This window comes from Manihot esculenta, chromosome 17 (assembly GCF_001659605.2).
Source record: "Manihot esculenta cultivar AM560-2 chromosome 17, M.esculenta_v8, whole genome shotgun sequence".
NCBI classification, from domain to species: Eukaryota; Viridiplantae; Streptophyta; class Magnoliopsida; order Malpighiales; family Euphorbiaceae; genus Manihot; species Manihot esculenta.
The window spans coordinates 7,966,627-7,990,627 of record NC_035177.2 but is presented as its reverse complement, the minus strand read 5'-3'; the positions used below and the strand labels follow the sequence as shown (position 1 = coordinate 7,990,627).

The window sequence follows — 24,001 nt, the reverse complement described above, 5'->3', positions numbered from 1 at the left end:
CAACAAGTGAGTGCATTAACATCCTCTCGGAATCAACTTTCCTATAATCTTAGGCTTAACATTTGTACAAATAGATTTTGCAGGACCCTTAGATCCGGTGTACTGGAGGTTAACGTTAGAAAGTTCAACGTTCTTGCATGGTACGCTGCTGCTGCATGTCAATTGAACGGCTGTGGGCGTTCTTGACGATCCTCGAATATTCTTGAAGATGACGTCGCTTATTTTAACTTTTGATGGCATCTGCAAAAAGTCGCAATATTTTAGCATAATTGTAACACACCCATATATATAAATTCTCCTTCTTGTTGTGAAAAAATAAAAATTGAAAAGTTACCTTGCGATTGCATTCGTTATGCGGGCAGTACATTTGATCTATAATGATGGGATTGCTGACGTTTTGCATGACGATATCCTCGAACTGGATATTCGACACACTGCCACCATGCAATGCGGGCCAAGTCTTAATTCTCACGCCATTGTCGGTGTCGTATATTGTGCAATTCTTCACATAAATTCCAGACACAGGTTCTTCCTTCTCGTACTTTCCTAAACTTCCAATACTAATGCCATGCCCGTGTCCGCACCTTACGTTTGTGATTCGTACTTGCCTGCTCCCCCGGCCAATGGAGATGCAATCATCACCGGTCATAATGTTTGAATCAATAATGTTGATCTCCTCCGACCGTCCAATGTGAATTCCATCCGTGTTGGGACTATGCCCCGGCGCTTTCACCGAAAATCGCTGGAAGGTAAGGTTTTTGCTGCCGAGGAGATTGACGTGGAACTGCTTGCTATCTATGGATGTCACGTCCTCGACTATGCTGTTGGTGACGAAGTCAAACCTTAGGTTCTGATACAGTTTTGATAGAACAGTTACGCAGAGAAAACGTAGTTAGTATTACTGCCATGAACGGGCCTATGAATGACCGTTAGTAAAGTAGCGTTCGGATTTTCTTACAACTGGAAGTGCTTTCTTGCATCCGCCGCCACAGCTCTCCCGCTGCCAAGCAATTTCTCCTTGTCCGTCGAAGGCCCCACCACCGGATACCGTTAATCGGTCCAGGTATCTCAATGTAACCCAGCTATTCTTGCGGTGCTGGCTAGCTTTTGCTGGCGCCACCAACGTTCCTTCCACTTGAAGATGCATGGCACCCTTGCAAGGGCCTAGCAAATCCACCACGCCTAATGAGTACTTCCCTTTTGGTATCACGACTTTGCCGGAACCCGCTGCTCCACAAGCCCCCTTCCACGCACTCAGTAAAGCCTAAAAACGAAAACGGCAATGAAAGACCTGACAGCAATAATCTAGGAAATACCGTTGCGATATCGAGAACCGAGTTTACTTTCATACCTTAGTGATATCCGACCCCTCCTTCGCACCATATTTTGTGACATCAAAGGTATTGGGCTGAGCTCCGCTGGTAAAGGCGAACAGTAACACCAAATATGCTGCGCACACATGTACCTTGGAACCCATATCTCTCTTTTCAAGGCGCTTCCTCTCCTTCGATATCTACAGCCTATATTGATTTCTAAATGTTTGTGCATTTCTCCTCCTCTGTAAGGCCTTTTATATTTCAGGCGGCTCGTTTAATTTACTCAAGGTTTATTACAGGCTGTAGCATTTTCATACATCCCGTTTTCTGTTTTTCCTTTTTGTTTTGCGTTAAATGTTTTGAGCTTAAAAAAAAAAAGGCCTACGTACGCTAACCTGCAACTAAAAACTACAACTTCCGCATTTCTCTCTAACATATTCTTTTATATTGGAACCCTGTATAACTTATGCAACAACCTCTTCGTTCTCCCACAATATTCTGGACGTATTGGACGCGAAACGAGCCCGGAGACCGCACCCGCAATTCATTTCCTCACGCGTGCATGTAGGACAAAATTTTGACAAGTACAGTGCAACATGAAAAGAGGAAAACAGAAAAAGAAAAAAAGAACTAACAGGCCGTTATTCCGTCTTTTCTCCTTTGGTACCTGAAGGCGCATCGTATTATTTTACGTGTACTTGATTTTAGCGTCGAAAATATGCTCAGCTTCGATTTTAATTATTTATTTATAATGGAACGCAAATATAAAAAAGAAAAAAAAAAGAAAAGGAAAAGAAAGAAAGAAATTCACAATAATAATCTCCGAACATCTTAATATGAGACTTCATCTCTTCACAACGGGATATATGTATATATATATTTCTCCTTTTTCCCGAAACAAATAAATACTTCTTGAATAAATGAATAAAGAATTGAAAAAAGAATCAGCACAGTTACATAGCCGATCACGGATAAATGGTTTATTAGGAAAATAAATTATGCTAGAAAAGCGAAAGGATAAATATTTAGAACAACCTGATATATATTTTTGAACAGCATTATTTTAATTGACAAGGAAAATGAATTTTGAATTATAATGCTAAGCCCATGACTACAGGAAAATAAATTCCATTATATCAAATTTATTAATTTCAAATTATAGCGTTTCAATTAAAAAGTATCATCTTGAACTTTGATATAGTTGAATTTTAACACCGCAACATAATTTACAGCGCGTTTTAATTTTGAATTTTGACACTATTAAATTACTAAGTTCATTCAATAATATATCTTTTATTATTTCATCTTGCATTCCAAGTTTTATATGTTGATTAACTTTTCAAATAGAAATAGAGGACTTAAAGAAGTATTTATATAGTATTTAATATCAATTGATTTTCTTTTAATATATCTTTTAATATCAATTGATATATTCAGTAATTGGTGAGCTTTTATATTTGTTTAAGTAAAATGAAGCACATTGTTTAATAGGTAAATTTTTTAAATTGATTTTCTATTTTGGATAGAGCTAAATTGAAATCATATCTGACTATGTTCATTTAAATTTAAAAAGTGTAATGATAGTCTTGTAAAATTACTATACTGTGCGTCAGACAAATGAGAAACATTCTCCGTTTAAATTAAGAATCAACAAGTGAGTGCATTAACATCCTCTCGGAATCAACTTTCCTATAATCTTAGGCTTAACATTTGTACAAATAGATTTTGCAGGACCCTTAGATCCGGTGTACTGGAGGTTAACGTTAGAAAGTTCAACGTTCTTGCATGGTACGCTGCTGCTGCATGTCAATTGAACGGCTGTGGGCGTTCTTGACGATCCTCGAATATTCTTGAAGATGACGTCGCTTATTTTATCTTTTGATGGCATCTGCAAAAAGTCGCAATATTTTAGCATAATTGTAACACACCCATATATTTAAATTCTCCTTCTTGTTGTGAAAAAATAAAAATTGAAAAGTTACCTTGCGATTGCATTCGTTATGCGGGCAGTACATTTGATCTATAATGATGGGATTGCTGACGTTTTGCATGACGATATCCTCGAACTGGATATTCGACACACTGCCACCATGCAATGCGGGCCAAGTCTTAATTCTCACGCCATTGTCGGTGTCGTATATTGTGCAATTCTTCACATAAATTCCAGACACAGGTTCTTCCTTCTCGTACTTTCCTAAACTTCCAATACTAATGCCATGCCCGTGTCCGCACCTTACGTTTGTGATTCGTACTTGCCTGCTCCCCCGGCCAATGGAGATGCAATCATCACCGGTCATAATGTTTGAATCAATAATGTTGATCTCCTCCGACCGTCCAATGTGAATTCCATCCGTGTTGGGACTATGCCCCGGCGCTTTCACCGAAAATCGCTGGAAGGTAAGGTTTTTGCTGCCGAGGAGATTGACGTGGAACTGCTTGCTATCTATGGATGTCACGTCCTCGACTATGCTGTTGGTGACGAAGTCAAACCTTAGGTTCTGATACAGTTTTGATAGAACAGTTACGCAGAGAAAACGTAGTTAGTATTACTGCCATGAACGGGCCTATGAATGACCGTTAGTAAAGTAGCGTTCGGATTTTCTTACAACTGGAAGTGCTTTCTTGCATCCGCCGCCACAGCTCTCCCGCTGCCAAGCAATTTCTCCTTGTCCGTCGAAGGCCCCACCACCGGATACCGTTAATCGGTCCAGGTATCTCAATGTAACCCAGCTATTCTTGCGGTGCTGGCTAGCTTTTGCTGGCGCCACCAACGTTCCTTCCACTTGAAGATGCATGGCACCCTTGCAAGGGCCTAGCAAATCCACCACGCCTAATGAGTACTTCCCTTTTGGTATCACGACTTTGCCGGAACCCGCTGCTCCACAAGCCCCCTTCCACGCACTCAGTAAAGCCTAAAAACGAAAACGGCAATGAAAGACCTGACAGCAATAATCTAGGAAATACCGTCGCGATATCGAGAACCGAGTTTACTTTCATACCTTAGTGATATCCGACCCCTCCTTCGCACCATATTTTGTGACATCAAAGGTATTGGGCTGAGCTCCGCTGGTAAAGGCGAACAGTAACACCAAATATGCTGCGCACACATGTACCTTGGAACCCATATCTCTCTTTTCAAGGCGCTTCCTCTCCTTCGATATCTACAGCCTATATTGATTTCTAAATGTTTGTGCATTTCTCCTCCTCTGTAAGGCCTTTTATATTTCAGGCGGCTCGTTTAATTTACTCAAGGTTTATTACAGGCTGTAGCATTTTCATACATCCCGTTTTCTGTTTTTCCTTTTTGTTTTGCGTTAAATGTTTTGAGCTTAAAAAAAAAAAGGCCTACGTACGCTAACCTGCAACTAAAAACTACAACTTCCGCATTTCTCTCTAACATATTCTTTTATATTGGAACCCTGTATAACTTATGCAACAACCTCTTCGTTCTCCCACAATATTCTGGACGTATTGGACGCGAAACGAGCCCGGAGACCGCACCCGCAATTCATTTCCTCACGCGTGCATGTAGGACAAAATTTTTACAAGTACAGTGCAACATGAAAAGAGGAAAACAGAAAAAGAAAAAAAGAACTAACAGGCCGTTATTCCGTCTTTTCTCCTTTGGTACCTGAAGGCGCATCGTATTATTTTACGTGTACTTGATTTTAGCGTCGAAAATATGCTCAGCTTCGATTTTAATTATTTATTTATAATGGAACGCAAATATAAAAAAGAAAAAAAAAAGAAAAGGAAAAGAAAGAAAGAAATTCACAATAATAATCTCCGAACATCTTAATATGAGACTTCATCTCTTCACAACGGGATATATGTATATATATATTTCTCCTTTTTCCCGAAACAAATAAATACTTCTTGAATAAATGAATAAAGAATTGAAAAAAGAATCAGCACAGTTACATAGCCGATCACGGATAAATGGTTTATTAGGAAAATAAATTATGCTAGAAAAGCGAAAGGATAAATATTTAGAACAACCTGATATATATTTTTGAACAGCATTATTTTAATTGAAAAGGAAAATGAATTTTGAATTATAATGCTAAGCCCATGACTACAGGAAAATAAATTCCATTATATCAAATTTATTAATTTCAAATTATAGCGTTTCAATTAAAAAGTATCATCTTGAACTTTGATATAGTTGAATTTTAACACCGCAACATAATTTACAGCGCGTTTTAATTTTGAATTTTGACACTATTAAATTACTAAGTTCATTCAATAATATATCTTTTATTATTTCATCTTGCATTCCAAGTTTTATATGTTGATTAACTTTTCAAATAGAAATAGAGGACTTAAAGAAGTATTTATATAGTATTTAATATCAATTGATTTTCTTTTAATATATCTTTTAATATCAATTGATATATTCAGTAATTGGTGAGCTTTTATATTTGTTTAAGTAAAATGAAGCACATTGTTTAATAGGTAAATTTTTTAAATTGATTTTCTATTTTGGATAGAGCTAAATTGAAATCATATCTGACTATGTTCATTTAAATTTAAAAAGTGTAATGATAGTCTTGTAAAATTACTATACTGTGCGTCAGACAAATGAGAAACATTCTCCGTTTAAATTAAGAATCAACAAGTGAGTGCATTAACATCCTCTCGGAATCAACTTTCCTATAATCTTAGGCTTAACATTTGTACAAATAGATTTTGCAGGACCCTTAGATCCGGTGTACTGGAGGTTAACGTTAGAAAGTTCAACGTTCTTGCATGGTACGCTGCTGCTGCATGTCAATTGAACGGCTGTGGGCGTTCTTGACGATCCTCGAATATTCTTGAAGATGACGTCGCTTATTTTAACTTTTGATGGCATCTGCAAAAAGTCGCAATATTTTAGCATAATTGTAACACACCTATTAGAGATAAGGGTTGGTTGTTAATATTGATAGCTGTACAGATAGATATTGTTATATTTAAACTTGTAATTCTGGTAGAATAGATAACAACACTCACGTGTATACTCTGTATAAATAGATACAAGTTATGTTAATAAAGATTAAGCCTTACAGAATTATCATGGTATCAGAGCCTTAATTAGGTTTAGCAACCATGGGTGATACATCGCCAAAAGATCAGAGTCCTGTCAAATTCCCTTCTGCTTCTTCGTCTTCTTCTTCTTCTTCGATTCTTGCTTCTTTGTCTTCTGTCCCTAATGTTAGTAATCAACTCTCTGTTAAACTAAATTCCACCAATTATATTTTGTGGAAGACTCAGATGTTGCCGATTTTGAGGGGTTATAATTTGGAGAACCATATTGATAAGAATTTTACGCCGCCACCTTCTACTCTCAATGGTCAGTCCAATCCAGAGTTTACTACGTGGTATTTTGAAGATCAAATTGTGTTGGGTTGGATTAATTCTTCTTTATCAGAATCTATGTTGGCAGATGTTGTTGGAGTTTCATCTGCGTTGGAAGCTTGGACGTGTTTAGAAGCATCTTTTGCTGCTGGTTGTCGAACTCAAACTCGACATCTGAAGAGTGCGATTCATCACTTACAGCGCAATAATACTGAATCTATTGAGGCTTATTTGCTTCGTGCTCGAACATTGTTGAATCAGCTTCGTGCTCTTCAAGGAACTATGGCAGATGAGGACTTTGTTGGTGCTATTCTTGATGGGCTCGGACAAGATTATCGCCCTTTTACTAGATGGATTGAAGCTCGGCTGCAACCTGTTTCATTCAATGAGCTTCGGGGACTATTGCTTTCTGAAGAACAACAACTTCAAAAGTTTGATGCTACTGTTCACATGTCTCCTGCTACTGCTCTCTATAGCAGTCGAGATACTTCTGGAAATCGTCAACAGTCTGGAAATCGTGGCAGAGGTGGACGGTCTGGGCGTGGTGGAGGTGGCCGCTATTATGGTGGTGGTCGATCTTCGGGTAGTGGTCGCATGTCTGATTTCAGTCAATCTGCTTCTTTTTCGAAGCACTCCACATTTGCTGGGTCTGTTATTTGTTACAATTGTAACGGTACTGGCCATATGTCTCGTCAATGTCCCAGTCCGCGACAGACGCCTCAAGCTCATCATGTTGCACCAAGCTCACAGGCGGCTCAGCCATGGATTGTTGATTCTGGTGCTACACATCATCTTACAGGAGCACTGAATAACTTATCGATTGACGCTGAGTACACTGGTCCTGATGAGGTTATGGTGAGCAATGGTAATTCTATTCCTATTTCACATGTTGGCAACACTGTTTTGTGTGACAATTCTAGGTTTCGCTTGAACCATATTTTATATTCGTCTCAATCACCGTTTAGTTTACTCTCTGCGAATTCCTTTGCACGTGATAATTGTGTCTCACTCGAATTATTTCCTGATTATTTTCTTGTTAAGGATATCCGCACGAGGAGAGTTCTTCACAAAGGCCCAGTTGATCGTGGTTTATACAAGTTCTTCCCTGTCAAGAGTTCTTTAATTTCTGCTCATCATGTTTCTTTCCGTTGTTGGCATTCTAGATTGGGTCATGCCCATAATAAAGCTGTTCTTTCTACTTTGAAATCAAATAATATTGCTTGTTCCGTTACTAAAAATTCTTTGTGTTCAGCTTGTTGCGTTTCTAAATCTCATCGGTTACCTTATTCTTCTTCTACTTATGTCGCTTCAGCTCCTCTTGATTTAATATGTTCTGATGTGTGGGGACCTGCTCCAGTTGTTTCTTCTAATGGTAATCGGTATTATGTTCTGTTCTACGATCATTTTAGTAAATATTCCTGGATTTATTGTTTACAACACAAGTCAGATGTTTATGCAACCTTCGTTAAGTTTAAAGCTTTTGTTGAGAAATTTTTTGATTCAAAGATTAAAATTTTTCAATGTGATTGGGGTGGTGAGTTTAGGTCGTTGGTTCCTTTTCTGTCTGACAATGGTATTTCGTTGAGAGTGTCTTGTCCTCATACTCCACAACAAAATGGGTGTGTTGAGCGTAAACATCGTCATGTGGTTGAGACAGGTCTTGCTTTACTTAATCATGCTTCTGTTCCTCTTCAATTTTGGGATTATGCTTTTGAGACTGCTGTATATGCGATTAATAGACTTGTCACACCTTTGTTGCCTAACATGTCACCATTTGCTCGGTTGTTTGGAAAACAACCCAATTTACATGCTTTGCGGACTTTTGGTTGTATTTGTTATCCTTTTACTAGACCCTACAATAAAAATAAACTGGAAAATCGGTCTGTTATGTGCTTGTTTGTCGGCTATAGCACTATACACAAAGGATACAAATGTTTGGATGTTGTTAGAAATCGGCTCTATATTTCGCGTGATGTTGTTTTTGATGAGTTAAATTATTATTTTCCAAAGCAGCAGGTTGCAGCACCTGGTTTATCACGATTCGTTCCAAAAAATATGGAGTCTGGGATTTTAGGTCCTCCACCGGCGCCACTTAATAAAACATGCAGAATTTTTCCACCAATAACTAATGCGAGTTTGCAGGATCCTTCTCTTGGTTTTCCTTCTTTCCAACCAGTGACACCAACTAATACTTCTGCTTCTCTCGAGTTAGTTGATTTCGTGGCTCCAAGAGGCGAGTTGCAGGAAGCTGGTTCGACTGTTTTGCCAGCAGATGCTTCTGACCGTTTAGTGCCGTCGGTGACACTTCCTGTTTCATCATCCACTGCTGTTAGTAATGTTCATCCAATGCAGACCAGGTCAAAAACCGGGAATTCAAGACCAAAACTATTAGCAGCCATTACACCTCCAAGGCAGCCAGGTAGTGTCTCTGAAGCTAAGAAATTTAAAGAATGGCGTGCGGCCATGGATGATGAGTTAAATTCTCTCATTAAGCTTGGCACTTGGGACTTAGTTGTGCCACCACAGGATGCTAATCTTGTTGGTTGCAAATGGGTTTTTCGGGTAAAGGAGAATGCTGATGGCTCTATTGCTCGCTACAAGGCACGGTTAGTAGCTAAAGGGTTTCATCAACGACCGGGTGTTGATTATTTCGAAACATTCTCTCCGGTTGTAAAACCTACAACTATTCGTTTAGTTCTTGGGATTGCTGTTACTAATAAATGGACAGTTACACAGTATGATGTCTCGAATGCTTTTCTCCATGGCACATTGGATGAAGATGTGTATATGGTTCAACCTCCTGGGTTTGTTGATTCTTCTAAGCCGAATTATGTGTGTAAGTTACATCGCTCGTTGTATGGCTTAAAGCAAGCTCCAAGGCAGTGGAATAATTGCTTAAAAGAGGCTTTGATCAGTTGTGGTTTTGTTCAATCTCACTTGGATCATTCTCTTTTTGTTCTTCGAAGTGGTGCTTATGTTTTATATTGTTTAACTTATGTTGACGATTTGTTATTGACGGGAAATGATATAAAAATGGCCTCCGATGTTGAAGGCAAATTGGGTGATCGTTTTTTGTTAAAAAATTTGGGCCAATTGAATTATTTTTTGGGAGTGCAGGCCACATGGAAGGGTAATTCTTTGTTTTTGTCTCAAACAAAGTATATTAATGATCTACTTCATAGAGTACAAATGACCAGCTCTAAGGCTGTCTCCACTCCAGCTGCTGTCACTCATTCTAAGTCCACAGCATTGACCACGGCTTTCTCTGATACAACACTCTACAGAAGTACGCTAGGCAGCCTTCAGTATCTATCTTTCACCCGTCCTGAAATTGGTTACTCCGTTCATAAGCTTGCTCAATATATGCATTCTCCAATGGTCTCGCATTGGCAGGCGGTTAAGCGGATCTTACGATATTTGCAAGGTACTGCTGGTTTTGGAATAACAATTTCTCCAACCTCTTTAACTAAGTTAAATGCTTACAGTGATGCCGATTGGGCCGGATCGGTTGATGATAGAAAGTCAACAACGGGTTATGCCATTTATCTTGGATGTAATCTTGTTTCGTGGAGTTCTCGCAAGCAAAAAAGTGTCTCTCGTTCTTCGACGGAAGCAGAATATAGGGCACTTGCCAATACTACTTCTGAGGTCATTTGGATTCAAAACATGATGGCAGAGCTTGGAATTACAGTTCAGATTCCCTTTTTATGGTGTGATAATTTGGGTGCAACTAATTTAACTGTTAATCCTGTTTATCATAGTCGAATGAAGCATGTTCAAATTGACGTTCATTTTGTTCGGGATCAAGTTGCTAAAAAGAAACTGACTGTTTGTTATCTTTCCACTAAAGATCAAATAGCCGACATTTTAACAAAACCACTTTCTAAAGGACGTTTTCTACAGCTGCGGGACAAGTTAACTATCTCTTCACCAGGATAGATTAACTTGTGAGGGCATATTAGAGATAAGGGTTGGTTGTTAATATTGATAGCTGTACAGATAGATATTGTTATATTTAAACTTGTAATTCTGGTAGAATAGATAACAACACTCACGTGTATACTCTGTATAAATAGATACAAGTTATGTTAATAAAGATTAAGCCTTACAGAATTATCAACACCCATATATATAAATTCTCCTTCTTGTTGTGAAAAAATAAAAATTGAAAAGTTACCTTGCGATTGCATTCGTTATGCGGGCAGTACATTTGATCTATAATGATGGGATTGCTGACGTTTTGCATGACGATATCCTCGAACTGGATATTCGACACACTGCCACCATGCAATGCGGGCCAAGTCTTAATTCTCACGCCATTGTCGGTGTCGTATATTGTGCAATTCTTCACATAAATTCCAGACACAGGTTCTTCCTTCTCGTACTTTCCTAAACTTCCAATACTAATGCCATGCCCGTGTCCGCACCTTACGTTTGTGATTCGTACTTGCCTGCTCCCCCGGCCAATGGAGATGCAATCATCACCGATCATAATTTTTGAATCAATAATGTTGATCTCCTCCGACCGTCCAATGTGAATTCCATCCGTGTTGGGACTATGCCCCGGCGCTTTCACCGAAAATCGCTGGAAGGTAAGGTTTTTGCTGCCGAGGAGATTGACGTGGAACTGCTTGCTATCTATGGATGTCACGTCCTCGACTATGCTGTTGGTGACGAAGTCAAACCTTAGGTTCTGATACAGTTTTGATAGAACAGTTACGCAGAGAAAACTTAGTTAGTATTACTGCCATGAACGGGCCTATGAATGACCGTTAGTAAAGTAGCGTTCGGATTTTCTTACAACTGGAAGTGCTTTCTTGCATCCGCCGCCACAGCTCTCCCGCTGCCAAGCAATTTCTCCTTGTCCGTCGAAGGCCCCACCACCGGATACCGTTAATCGGTCCAGGTATCTCAATGTAACCCAGCTATTCTTGCGGTGCTGGCTAGCTTTTGCTGGCGCCACCAACGTTCCTTCCACTTGAAGATGCATGGCACCCTTGCAAGGGCCTAGCAAATCCACCACGCCTAATGAGTACTTCCCTTTTGGTATCACGACTTTGCCGGAACCCGCTGCTCCACAAGCCCCCTTCCACGCACTCAGTAAAGCCTAAAAACAAAAACGGCAATGAAAGACCTGACAGCAATAATCTAGGAAATACCGTTGCGATATCGAGAACCGAGTTTACTTTCATACCTTAGTGATATCCGACCCCTCCTTCGCACCATATTTTGTGACATCAAAGGTATTGGGCTGAGCTCCGCTGGTAAAGGCGAACAGTAACACCAAATATGCTGCGCACACATGTACCTTGGAACCCATATCTCTCTTTTCAAGGCGCTTCCTCTCCTTCGATATCTACAGCCTATATTGATTTCTAAATGTTTGTGCATTTCTCCTCCTCTGTAAGGCCTTTTATATTTCAGGCGGCTCGTTTAATTTACTCAAGGTTTATTACAGGCTGTAGCATTTTCATACATCCCGTTTTCTGTTTTTCCTTTTTATTTTGCGTTAAATGTTTTGAGCTTAAAAAAAAAAAGGCCTACGTACGCTAACCTGCAACTAAAAACTACAACTTCCGCATTTCTCTCTAACATATTCTTTTATATTGGAACCCTGTATAACTTATGCAACAACCTCTTCGTTCTCCCACAATATTCTGGACGTATTGGACGCGAAACGAGCCCGGAGACCGCACCCGCAATTCATTTCCTCACGCGTGCATGTAGGACAAAATTTTGACAAGTACAGTGCAACATGAAAAGAGGAAAACAGAAAAAGAAAAAAAGAACTAACAGGCCGTTATTCCGTCTTTTCTCCTTTGGTACCTGAAGGCGCATCGTATTATTTTACGTGTACTTGATTTTAGCGTCGAAAATATGCTCAGCTTCGATTTTAATTATTTATTTATAATGGAACGCAAATATAAAAAAGAAAAAAAAAAGAAAAGGAAAAGAAAGAAAGAAATTCACAATAATAATCTCCGAACATCTTAATATGAGACTTCATCTCTTCACAACGGGATATATGTATATATATATTTGTAACGACCCCAAAAAGGACCGTCACCGGCGCTAGGATTCAGGTCGGCTTAAGGCCGCCAGAACCCGTAGCAAGCCTGCTATACTCTCTGTGTACCTGTAAACCTCATACATGATCATACATTTTCAGTGAAAATAAAACTCTTTTCTGAACCAAGGCGTAACCTGTGCATGCACTATCTCTGTACTCTGTACTCATGTACTCTGTACTCATGTACTCTGTACTCTGTATCCCTGACTAGAGCTTGCTCTAGATGGGTAACTCATACCTGTTAAGCCTGGTTTTCACATACAGGAAAACATATATACATATACAGATCATGTACAACACATACATCACTAGGTCAAGCAATCACTATTACATTTCTTTCATATTACATGTCCACTCTAAGCTATTACAGATCTCTTTACTCTTCCTGTACTCTGCTGAACTGTCCCTGTACACTGTACACTGAACCTGTAAAACTGGGGTTAAGGGAGTGGGATGAGCTCTATAGCCCAGTGAGTAGAACAGTAAAATAGCCCAGTAAAATATGATCTCATGAAATGCATCATATCACAGACAAGCCACATCAAGAGTAAACCTGTCACCACATAGTCCCAGTAACTCTGTGCCAGGGCGTAGAAGCGAGCACCTGGTCTTCCTGTCATATATGTATATGTGTATATAACACCTGTGAACTTACCATTGCCAGGGCGTAGTCAAAGGCTCCTGGACTTTGCTATATACCTGCCAGGGCGTAGTCAAAGGCTCCTGGTCTTTGCTATACGTGCCAGGGCGTAGTCAAAGGCTCCTGGTCTTCCTGTCTGTGACTATTGGATCATTCAGCATTTACTCACATCATCAAATAACAATGCAATGCAACACATTCGTGAATACTAATGCAATCAACCTATGGCATAAACATGATGCATGAGATATGCTAAAAGCAGTTTGTGATTCACTTAAAAGTCATAAGTTTAGTTCCACTCACCTCTGGCTCTGGACTGACTGACTCTGCAGGTTCCGAATCTCTGGAGCAGTACTCACTGCTGCTCTCTCTGGTTCCTCTGGTCTGTACCTATACAGATGGACTCAAATGAGGGACCAAACTAACTTATCAATACTTCTATTAAACTCCCCAAGAATCCCCTGAAACTCACTTAACTAGCCATGCAAAGCATGCAAAAGAAAAGCTGGACAGAACACTTTCGGCGGCAGGTTCGGCGGCCGAATGTCCTCTCCAGAGACGAAACTCAAGCACCTTCGGCGGCCGAATCTCTATGTTCGGCGGCCGAACCCTTTCGGGGGCAAGTTTCGGAGGCCACAAGGCACTCCAGAGACGAAAGTCTCTACCCTTCGGCGGCACCTTCGGCGGCCGAATCCCCCAAACAGAGCCGAACATGCACAACTCGCGGGGGCAAGCTATGGCAGCCTAAGTCACCATGCAAGAGGTTCGGCGGCCGAATGAACTTTCGGCTGCCGAACCTGAGTTCCTCCAGAACTCAGTTTCAACGACAAACCATCTCCTTCTTTCCTTCAACTTCTCAAACCATGCAAACTTCACCTCCTCAACATACATATACTCATGTATATGATCACAGGGGTCCAAGACTAGCTACTAACCCCAAACAACAAAACAAACATAACATATACACATGTATACATGCATAACTCATCAAAACTATCATTAAGAACCTAAACATGCATCTCCTTCCACAAATCCCCCTAAAACCTTCAGAAAACATATTCAAGAACATCACTTACCTCCTGTCGTAAGAAGCTACACACTCTAAACAAGGGAAAACGGATCACCTCCTCTCACACTCTCAAACTCTCTCAAACTCACGTTTGTTTCTCTCAACTCTCAATACCTTTGCAAGCACCTCAAACTGCTGTGAGAACAACCAAAAACATGTACAGATGAGTCATAAGAGACGTGGTCATTCCATGGCAAGAATCTGAGGCCAACACTTGTCAACACAAACATGACTCAGCTGGCTGGCCAACTCATCGTCGGCTGCCCAATCGCATGTAACACCATGCAACATTCGGGGGCCGAACTTCCCTTCGGAAGCCAAACACTTTCGGCGGCCGAACTTACTTTCGGCGGCCGAACTTGGCTCACTTCCCTTAACCTTCAAACATTGAAACACATCATAATACCTAGTAAAACATAAATCCTACCCTTTTGAGAATTCCGACACCCCGGATTCCACCAGACAACAGGAATTCCGGTGCCGGATTCTAGCCGGGTATTACATTCTCCCCTCCTTAAGAACATTCGTCCTCGGATGTTCCTAAAACACAAAACAAAACACAAGGAGGAAACTAACCTCAAAACAAATAAGGATACTGCTGGAGCATCGACTCTCGCGTCTCCCAGGTGCACTCTTCTAGATTATGGTGGTTCCATAAAACTTTCACCATCGGAATCTCCTTGTTCCTTAGCTGTCTGATCTGCGTGTCCAGAATTCGCACTGGCTGCTCTATATAGGTGAGATCCGTATGAATCTCCACCTCAGGCTCATTTAGAACCTGATTCGGATCTGACACAAACTGTCGTAGCATAGAAACATGAAATACCGGGTGAATCCTCTCCATAGAAGCAGGTAAATCCAGCTTATACGACACATTTCCGATCCTCTGCAATACCTCAAAGGGTCCAATGTACCGTGGAGCTAATTTACCCTTCTTCCCAAAACGAACCACTCCTTTCATTGGAGACACTTTCAGCAATACCCAATTACCCTCTTGAAATTCTAACTGTTTTCTGCGCACATCTGCATAACTTTTCTGTCTACTTTGAGCTGTTCTAATTCTCTCTCTGATCATGGGCACCATTCTACTGGTAATGTCTACTAATTCTGGCCCTGCAAGAGCCTTCTCTCCTACCTCTTCCCAGCAAACAGGGGATCTGCATTTCCTCCCATATAAAGCTTCATAAGGAGCCATCCCAATGCTAGCATGATGACTGTTATTGTAGGCAAACTCCACCAAAGGTAGATGCTGCCTCCAAGAACCGCCAAAGTCTAACACACATAATCGAAGCATATCCTCTATGGTCTGGATGGTCCTTTCTGACTGTCCATCAGTCTGTGGGTGGAAAGCAGTACTAAAATCTAATCTCGTGCCCATCGCACTTTGCAGACTCCGCCAAAAGCGAGAAGTAAACTGAGGTCCTCTGTCTGAAACTATAGACACTGGAACTCCATGTAACCTCACTATCTCATCCAGATAGACCTGTGCCAACTTATCCACAGAATAGTTACTCCGTACTGGAAGAAAATGAGCAGATTTCGTGAGTCTGTCCACAATCACCCATATCGAGTCTATCCTGTTGGACGCTACTGGTAAACCCACTACAAAATCCATGGCTATGTTCTCCCATTTCCACTCTGGAATCGGTAATGGGTTAAGCATTCCTGCTGGTTTCTGATGCTCTAATTTCACCCGCTGACAAACCTCACAGGCTGTCACGAACTGCGCCACTTCTTTCTTCATGGCTGGCCACCAATAGACCCTTTTTAGATCTTGATACATCTTGGTGGCTCCTGGGTGAACACTATACCTCGCATTATGAGCTTCCCTCATAATGTCTTCCTTCACACTGCCCCTATCTGGTACACAAAGTCGACTTCCATAGCGAAGGATCCCTTTGCTGTCAAATCTGAACTCTGGACTATTGCCTGACTGAACAGTCCTGGCAATTTTCATCAACTCAGGGTCCTCATGCTGTCTCTGAGCTATCTGCTCCAGAAACACAGGTGTCACTCTCATCTGTGCTATCAACGCACCTGTACCAGATAACTCTAACTGTAATCCCTCGTCAAAGAGCTTATAAAGCTCTCTCACAACTGATCTCCGCTCTGCTGCTATCTGAGATAAACTGCCTAGTGACTTCCGGCTTAGGGCGTCTGCGACAACATTCGCCTTACCCGGGTGATACTGGATCTTACAATCATAATCACTGAGCAATTCGACCCACCTTCTCTGCCTCAAATTTAGCTCTCTCTGACTTAAGATGTACTGTAAACTCTTGTGATCGGTGAAGATCTCGCATTTAACTCCGTAGAGGTAATGCCGCCACATCTTAAGTGCAAAGATAACTGCTGCCATCTCTAGGTCATGGGTAGGGTAATTTAACTCGTGCTTCTTCAACTGTCTAGAAGCATAAGCTATTACTCTATCACTCTGCATCAATACACAACCCAATCCCACTCGAGATGCATCACAGAACACTGTGAAGTCCTCATTACTCACAGGCAGAGCTAACACTGGTGCTGTTGTCAATCTCCTCTTGAGCTCCTCAAAGCTCTCTTCACACTGGTCTGACCAGATAAACTTCTGGTTCTTTTGCGTCAATTTGGTCATAGGAGCTGCTATCTTTGAGAAGTTCTGAACGAACCTCCTGTAGTAACCTGCCAGTCCCAGAAAGCTTTTAATCTCAGTCACTGTCGTGGGTCTGGGCCAGTTAGCTACAGCCTCTATCTTCTTGGGGTCTACCTCAATACCCTCTGCTGATACTACATGTCCCAAGAAGGAAATGCTCCTCAACCAAAACTCACACTTCGAGAACTTAGCATATAAACCATGCTCTCTCAGTGTCTGCAAAACAATCCTCAGATGCTGGGCATGCTCCTCTGCATCTCTGGAATACACTAAGATATCATCGATAAACACAATGACAAAGTGATCCAGAAACTCACTGAATACCCTGTTCATGAGATCCATAAATGCTGCAGGGGCGTTAGTCAACCCGAACGGCATCACTAAGAACTCATAATGCCCATATCTGGTCCGGAAAGCTGTCTTAGGCACATCTGCCTCTCTGACTCTCAACTGATGATACCCAGATCTCAGATCTATTTTCGAGAAACAACCTGCTCCAGCTAGCTGGTCAAATAGATCATCAATCCGAGGTAAGGGATACCTATTCTTGATAGTGACCTTGTTCAACTGTCTATAGTCGATACAAAGTCTAAGGGATCCATCCTTCTTTCTGACAAAGAGCACTGGAGCACCCCAAGGTGAGGTACTAGGGCGGATGAAACCCTTATCTACCAAGTCCTGCAACTGTGCTTTCAACTCTGTTAACTCAGCTGGCGCCATCCTGTAGGGAGGAATAGAGATAGGTCTAGTACCTGGCAGTAATTCAATTTCAAACCCTATCTCCCTATCCGGTGGTAGTCCTGGCAAATCGTCTGGGAACACATCGAGAAACTCTCGGACTACTGGTATTGTGGCTGGTTCCCTAACCTGACTGTCTAGCTCTCTCACATGAGCTAGAAACCCCTGACAACCCCTCCTAAGCAAACGACGAGCCTGAAGGGCTGAAATCATACCTCTGGGTGTACCTCTCCTGTCTCCTCTGAAGACACACTCTGACCCATCCTGGTCTCTGAGACTCACTAGCTTCTCTCGACAGTCCAACGTAGCACTATATGCAGATAGCCAATCCATCCCTAGAATGACATCAAAATCTGTCAAGTCTAGAACCACAAGGTCAGCTGGAAGGCATCTACCCTCTATAAACACTGGACTGAAACGACAGACTGACACTGCCACTGATGGGTCACATCTAGGTCCACTGACCCAGAGAGGATACTCTAACTCAGAACTGATCAAACCCAATCGCTCTATGGCTCTCGAAGCAATAAAGGAATGAGAAGCACCGGGGTCCATCAAAGCATACACATCGGAACACCCAATGATGAGATTACCTGACACCACTGTGTTCGACATGTTAGCCTCCTCTTGTGTCACTGTGAAAATCCGTGCTGGGGCTACCGGATTTCCACCTCGGGAACCTGCTGCTGAAGTAGAGGCTACCCCTCTACCTCTGCCTCTGCCACTAGTCTGAGGCATGACTGGAGCTACTGGCCGTACAACTGGCTGTACCACACTGCCTGAACTCATCTGCTGGGATGGTGCAAAAGTCATCTGCGGACAATCCCGAGCAATATGCCCTTCCTGTCCACATCGAAAACAAGCTGTAGATCCCAACCGACAAACTCCTCCATGTGGTTTTCCGCATCGTCTGCAGACTGGAGCTGTGCCAGAGCTTGAGCCACTACCTATTCCCAGACCTGACTTGACTTTATTCCAGAACCCTTTCCTTGTTCCTCTCGCTCTATCCCATCTTTTACTGCTTACTGTGGGGGCTTTAGAACCCGAAGCCTGTGCCATTGACTGTTTCTGAATCTTGGCACTAGCTTCCATTTTCCTGGCTGCGTCTACTATCGAGTGAAAACTCTCCTTCTCAGCTGGAAGGATCAAAGAAGCATACCTGGGATGAAGTCTCATAGTATATCTCCTTGCTTTCTTCTGATCAGTATCATAGGCTTGACCCACGTACTGAAGCAGATCCAGGAACTTATCTGTAAATTCATCAACACTCATCTCATCTGTCTGTCGCAACTGTTCAAATTCAATTACTTTCATCTCCCTCGAACTGTCAGGAAAAGCCCACCCGGCAAACTCATTGGCGAACTCTCCCCATGACATGCTGTCCATTCTAGGCTCCACATAATTCTTAAACCATTCTCTGGCTTTCTTGCATTTTATTGTGAAACCTGCCATCTCAATGGCTCTCCTATCATCTGCTCCCAACTCACTGGTGATCATCCTAACTGGTCTGAGGTAATCAAATGGATCATCTCCTGTGTTGTATTTAGGAGCATCCAATTTCAAGTACTCCGTCATTTGGACTTTACCTCCAGATGAGCTAGGTTCATGTCTGTCAACAACAGGGGCTACTGGTTCTGGTGGTAATACTGGTTCATTTGGTTCATTTGGCTCTAGGTGTGCTGCATTTGGATGTATAGGGGAAGATGGATACATAGGATATGGTGGATATGATGGGTAATAGTGAGGATATGGCATATATGGCATGTATGTAGGATATGGGTCAAATCGAGAGTACTCCGACATCCCCTCCATCGGATACTCTGGCTCCTGAAACAAGGATGGATAGCCAAAATCTGAGGCCTGAGCACCTCCCTGCGACTCTCCCATACCTTCCTCAAAACTGCCTATACCCATGCTATCATCTCTAGACTGATCAATTTCCATAGCTTCCCTCCTTTCCTCTGATCTTCCTCCCCTAACTACTCCTCTTCTGCTCTCGTCTACAGACCTTCTAGGGTCTATTGACATGCCTTCCCTGCTAGATCTCTGAGACCTTGCCCTTGGCAATGCAGGAGGACGAGCAGCTGGTCTCTCATTCTCTGGTGGGACTCCAGTCAATCGAGCTGATCGACGAGTTCCTCGCATCTTTCCTCTGAAAACACACATATAACATACCACTTTAGCATATGAACATCACATATCAAACATACACATACAACACTCATAGCATATCATAGCAGATAGGACTCAAGACCCTATCCTAGTGGACATGATATTTCCTATTGTGCTTGACCACTTCTAACCTGTCTGAGCCCAACACTGTCTCTATAGGTCCGATCATGTGAACCTAGGGCTCTGATACCAATCTGTAACGACCCCAAAAAGGACCGTCACCGGCGCTAGGATTCAGGTCGGCTTAAGGCCGCCAGAACCCGTAGCAAGCCTGCTATACTCTCTGTGTACCTGTAAACCTCATACATGATCATACATTTTCAGTGAAAATAAAACTCTTTTCTGAACCAAGGCTTAACCTGTGCATGCACTATCTCTGTACTCTGTACTCATGTACTCTGTACTCTGTATCCCTGACTAGAGCTTGCTCTAGATGGGTAACTCATACCTGTTAAGCCTGGTTTTCACATACAGGAAAACATATATACATATACAGATCATGTACAACACATACATCACTAGGTCAAGCAATCACTATTACATTTCTTTCATATTACATGTCCACTCTAAGCTATTACAGATCTCTTTACTCTTCCTGTACTCTGCTGAACTGTCCCTGTACACTGTACACTGAACCTGCAAAACTGGGGTTAAGGGAGTGGGATGAGCTCTATAGCCCAGTGAGTAGAACAGTAAAATAGCCCAGTAAAATATGATCTCATGAAATGCATCATATCACAGACAAGCCACATCAAGAGTAAACCTGTCACCACATAGTCCCAGTAACTCTGTGCCAGGGCGTAGAAGCGAGCACCTGGTCTTCCTGTCATATATGTATATGTGTATATAACACCTGTGAACTTACCATTGCCAGGGCGTAGTCAAAGGCTCCTGGACTTTGCTATATACCTGCCAGGGCGTAGTCAAAGGCTCCTGGTCTTTGCTATACGTGCCAGGGCGTAGTCAAAGGCTCCTGGTCTTCCTGTCTGTGACTATTGGATCATTCAGCATTTACTCACATCATCAAATAACAATGCAATGCAACACATTCGTGAATACTAATGCAATCAACCTATGGCATAAACATGATGCATGAGATATGCTAAAAGCAGTTTGTGATTCACTTAAAAGTCATAAGTTTAGTTCCACTCACCTCTGGCTCTGGACTGACTGACTCTGCAGGTTCCGAATCTCTGGAGCAGTACTCACTGCTGCTCTCTCTGGTTCCTCTGGTCTGTACCTATACAGATGGACTCAAATGAGGGACCAAACTAACTTATCAATACTTCTATTAAACTCCCCAAGAATCCCCTGAAACTCACTTAACTAGCCATGCAAAGCATGCAAAAGAAAAGCTGGACAGAACACTTTCGGCGGCAGGTTCGGCGGCCGAATGTCCTCTCCAGAGACGAAACTCAAGCACCTTCGGCGGCCGAATCTCTATGTTCGGCGGCCGAACCCTTTCGGGGGCAAGTTTCGGAGGCCACAAGGCACTCCAGAGACGAAAGTCTCTACCCTTCGGCGGCACCTTCGGCGGCCGAATCCCCCAAACAGAGCCGAACATGCACAACTCGCGGGGGCAAGCTATGGCAGCCTAAGTCACCATGCAAGAGGTTCGGCGGCCGAATGAACTTTCGGCTGCCGAACCTGAGTTCCTCCAGAACTCAGTTTCAACGACAAACCATCTCCTTCTTTCCTTCAACTTCTCAAACCATGCAAACTTCACCTCCTCAACATACATATACTCATGTATATGATCACAGGGGTCCAAGACTAGCTACTAACCCCAAACAACAAAACAAACATAACATATACACATGTATACATGCATAACTCATCAAAACTATCATTAAGAACCTAAACATGCATCTCCTTCCACAAATCCCCCTAAAACCTTCAGAAAACATATTCAAGAACATCACTTACCTCCTGTCGTAAGAAGCTACACACTCTAAACAAGGGAAAACGGATCACCTCCTCTCACACTCTCAAACTCTCTCAAACTCACGTTTGTTTCTCTCAACTCTCAATACCTTTGCAAGCACCTCAAACTGCTGTGAGAACAACCAAAAACATGTACAGATGAGTCATAAGAGACGTGGTCATTCCATGGCAAGAATCTGAGGCCAACACTTGTCAACACAAACATGACTCAGCTGGCTGGCCAACTCATCGTCGGCTGCCCAATCGCATGTAACACCATGCAACATTCGGGGGCCGAACTTCCCTTCGGAAGCCAAACACTTTCGGCGGCCGAACTTACTTTCGGCGGCCGAACTTGGCTCACTTCCCTTAACCTTCAAACATTGAAACACATCATAATACCTAGTAAAACATAAATCCTACCCTTTTGAGAATTCCGACACCCCGGATTCCACCAGACAACAGGAATTCCGGTGCCGGATTCTAGCCGGGTATTACAATATTTCTCCTTTTTCCCGAAACAAATAAATACTTCTTGAATAAATGAATAAAGAATTAAAAAAAGAATCAGCACAGTTACATAGCCGATCACGGATAAATGGTTTATTAGGAAAATAAATTATGCTAGAAAAGCGAAAGGATAAATATTTAGAACAACCTGATATATATTTTTGAACAGCATTATTTTAATTGAAAAGGAAAATGAATTTTGAATTATAATGCTAAGCCCATGACTACAGGAAAATAAATTCCATTATATCAAATTTATTAATTTCAAATTATAGCGTTTCAATTAAAAAGTATCATCTTGAACTTTGATATAGTTGAATTTTAACACCGCAACATAATTTACAGCGCGTTTTAATTTTGAATTTTGACACTATTAAATTACTAAGTTCATTCAATAATATATCTTTTATTATTTCATCTTGCATTCCAAGTTTTATATGTTGATTAACTTTTCAAATAGAAATAGAGGACTTAAAGAAGTATTTATATAGTATTTAATATCAATTGATTTTCTTTTAATATATCTTTTAATATCAATTGATATATTCAGTAATTGGTGAGCTTTTATATTTGTTTAAGTAAAATGAAGCACATTGTTTAATAGGTAAATTTTTTAAATTGATTTTCTATTTTGGATAGAGCTAAATTGAAATCATATCTGACTATGTTCATTTAAATTTAAAAAGTGTAATGATAGTCTTGTAAAATTACTATACTGTGCGTCAGACAAATGAGAAACATTCTCCGTTTAAATTAAGAATCAACAAGTGAGTGCATTAACATCCTCTCGGAATCAACTTTCCTATAATCTTAGGCTTAACATTTGTACAAATAGATTTTGCAGGACCCTTAGATCCGGTGTACTGGAGGTTAACGTTAGAAAGTTCAACGTTCTTGCATGGTACGCTGCTGCTGCATGTCAATTGAACGGCTGTGGGCGTTCTTGACGATCCTCGAATATTCTTGAAGATGACGTCGCTTATTTTAACTTTTGATGGCATCTGCAAAAAGTCTCAATATTTTAGCATAATTGTAACACACCCATATATATAAATTCTCCTTCTTGTTGTGAAAAAATAAAAATTGAAAAGTTACCTTGCGATTGCATTCGTTATGCGGGCAGTACATTTGATCTATAATTATGGGATTGCTGACGTTTTGCATGACGATATCCTCGAACTGGATATTCGACACACTGCCACCATGCAATGCGGGCCAAGTCTTAATTCTCACGCCATTGTCGGTGTCGTATATTGTGCAATTCTTCACATAAATTCCAGACACAGGTTCTTCCTTCTCGTACTTTCCTAAACTTCCAATACTAATGCCATGCCCGTGTCCGCACCTTACGTTTGTGATTCGTACTTGCCTGCTCCCCCGGCCAATGGAGATGCAATCATCACCGGTCATAATGTTTGAATCAATAATGTTGATCTCCTCCGACCGTCCAATGTGAATTCCATCCGTGTTGGGACTATGCCCCGGCGCTTTCCCCGAAAATCGCTGGAAGGTAAGGTTTTTGCTGCCGAGGAGATTGACGTGGAACTGCTTGCTATCTATGGATGTCACGTCCTCGACTATGCTGTTGGTGACG

The 24,001-nt window shown here is 41.6% G+C and overlaps 2 protein-coding genes across 2 annotated transcripts; both read right to left on the bottom strand.

Moving 5' to 3' along the window:
* Window positions 1-10,611: 10,611 nt before the first annotated feature.
* LOC122722204 (polygalacturonase-like) lies at window positions 10,612-11,973 on the bottom strand. The gene is made up of 4 exons (XM_043952386.1): window positions 11,848-11,973; window positions 11,455-11,760; window positions 10,831-11,346; window positions 10,612-10,644 (listed from the first exon to the last, which is right to left on the bottom strand). The coding sequence occupies exons 1-4, from the start codon at window positions 11,971-11,973 to the stop codon at window positions 10,612-10,614; spliced, it is 981 nt and encodes a 326-aa protein (XP_043808321.1).
* Window positions 11,974-23,183: 11,210 nt separating this feature from the next.
* On the bottom strand, window positions 23,184-23,817 carry LOC122722203 (exopolygalacturonase-like). Its single transcript, XM_043952385.1, has 2 exons — window positions 23,503-23,817; window positions 23,184-23,408 (listed from the first exon to the last, which is right to left on the bottom strand). Exons 1-2 carry the CDS (start codon window positions 23,815-23,817, stop codon window positions 23,184-23,186), a joined length of 540 nt encoding a protein of 179 aa, XP_043808320.1.
* Window positions 23,818-24,001: the final 184 nt, after the last annotated feature.

Coding starts and splice junctions, on each gene's coding strand:
- LOC122722204 (XM_043952386.1), bottom strand. CDS start 11,973: ATGGGTTCCAAGGTACATGTGTGCGCAGCATATTTGGTGTTACTGTTC. Junction 11,761..11,847: donor AGGGGTCGGATATCACTAAG/GTATGAAAGTAA, acceptor TTTTGTTTTTAG/GCTTTACTGAGTGCGTGGAA. Junction 10,645..10,830: donor ATAACGAATGCAATCGCAAG/GTAACTTTTCAA, acceptor CTATCTGTACAG/CTATCAATATTAACAACCAA.
- LOC122722203 (XM_043952385.1), bottom strand. CDS start 23,817: ATGACCGGTGATGATTGCATCTCCATTGGCCGGGGGAGCAGGCAAGTA. Junction 23,409..23,502: donor ATAACGAATGCAATCGCAAG/GTAACTTTTCAA, acceptor GACTTTTTGCAG/ATGCCATCAAAAGTTAAAAT.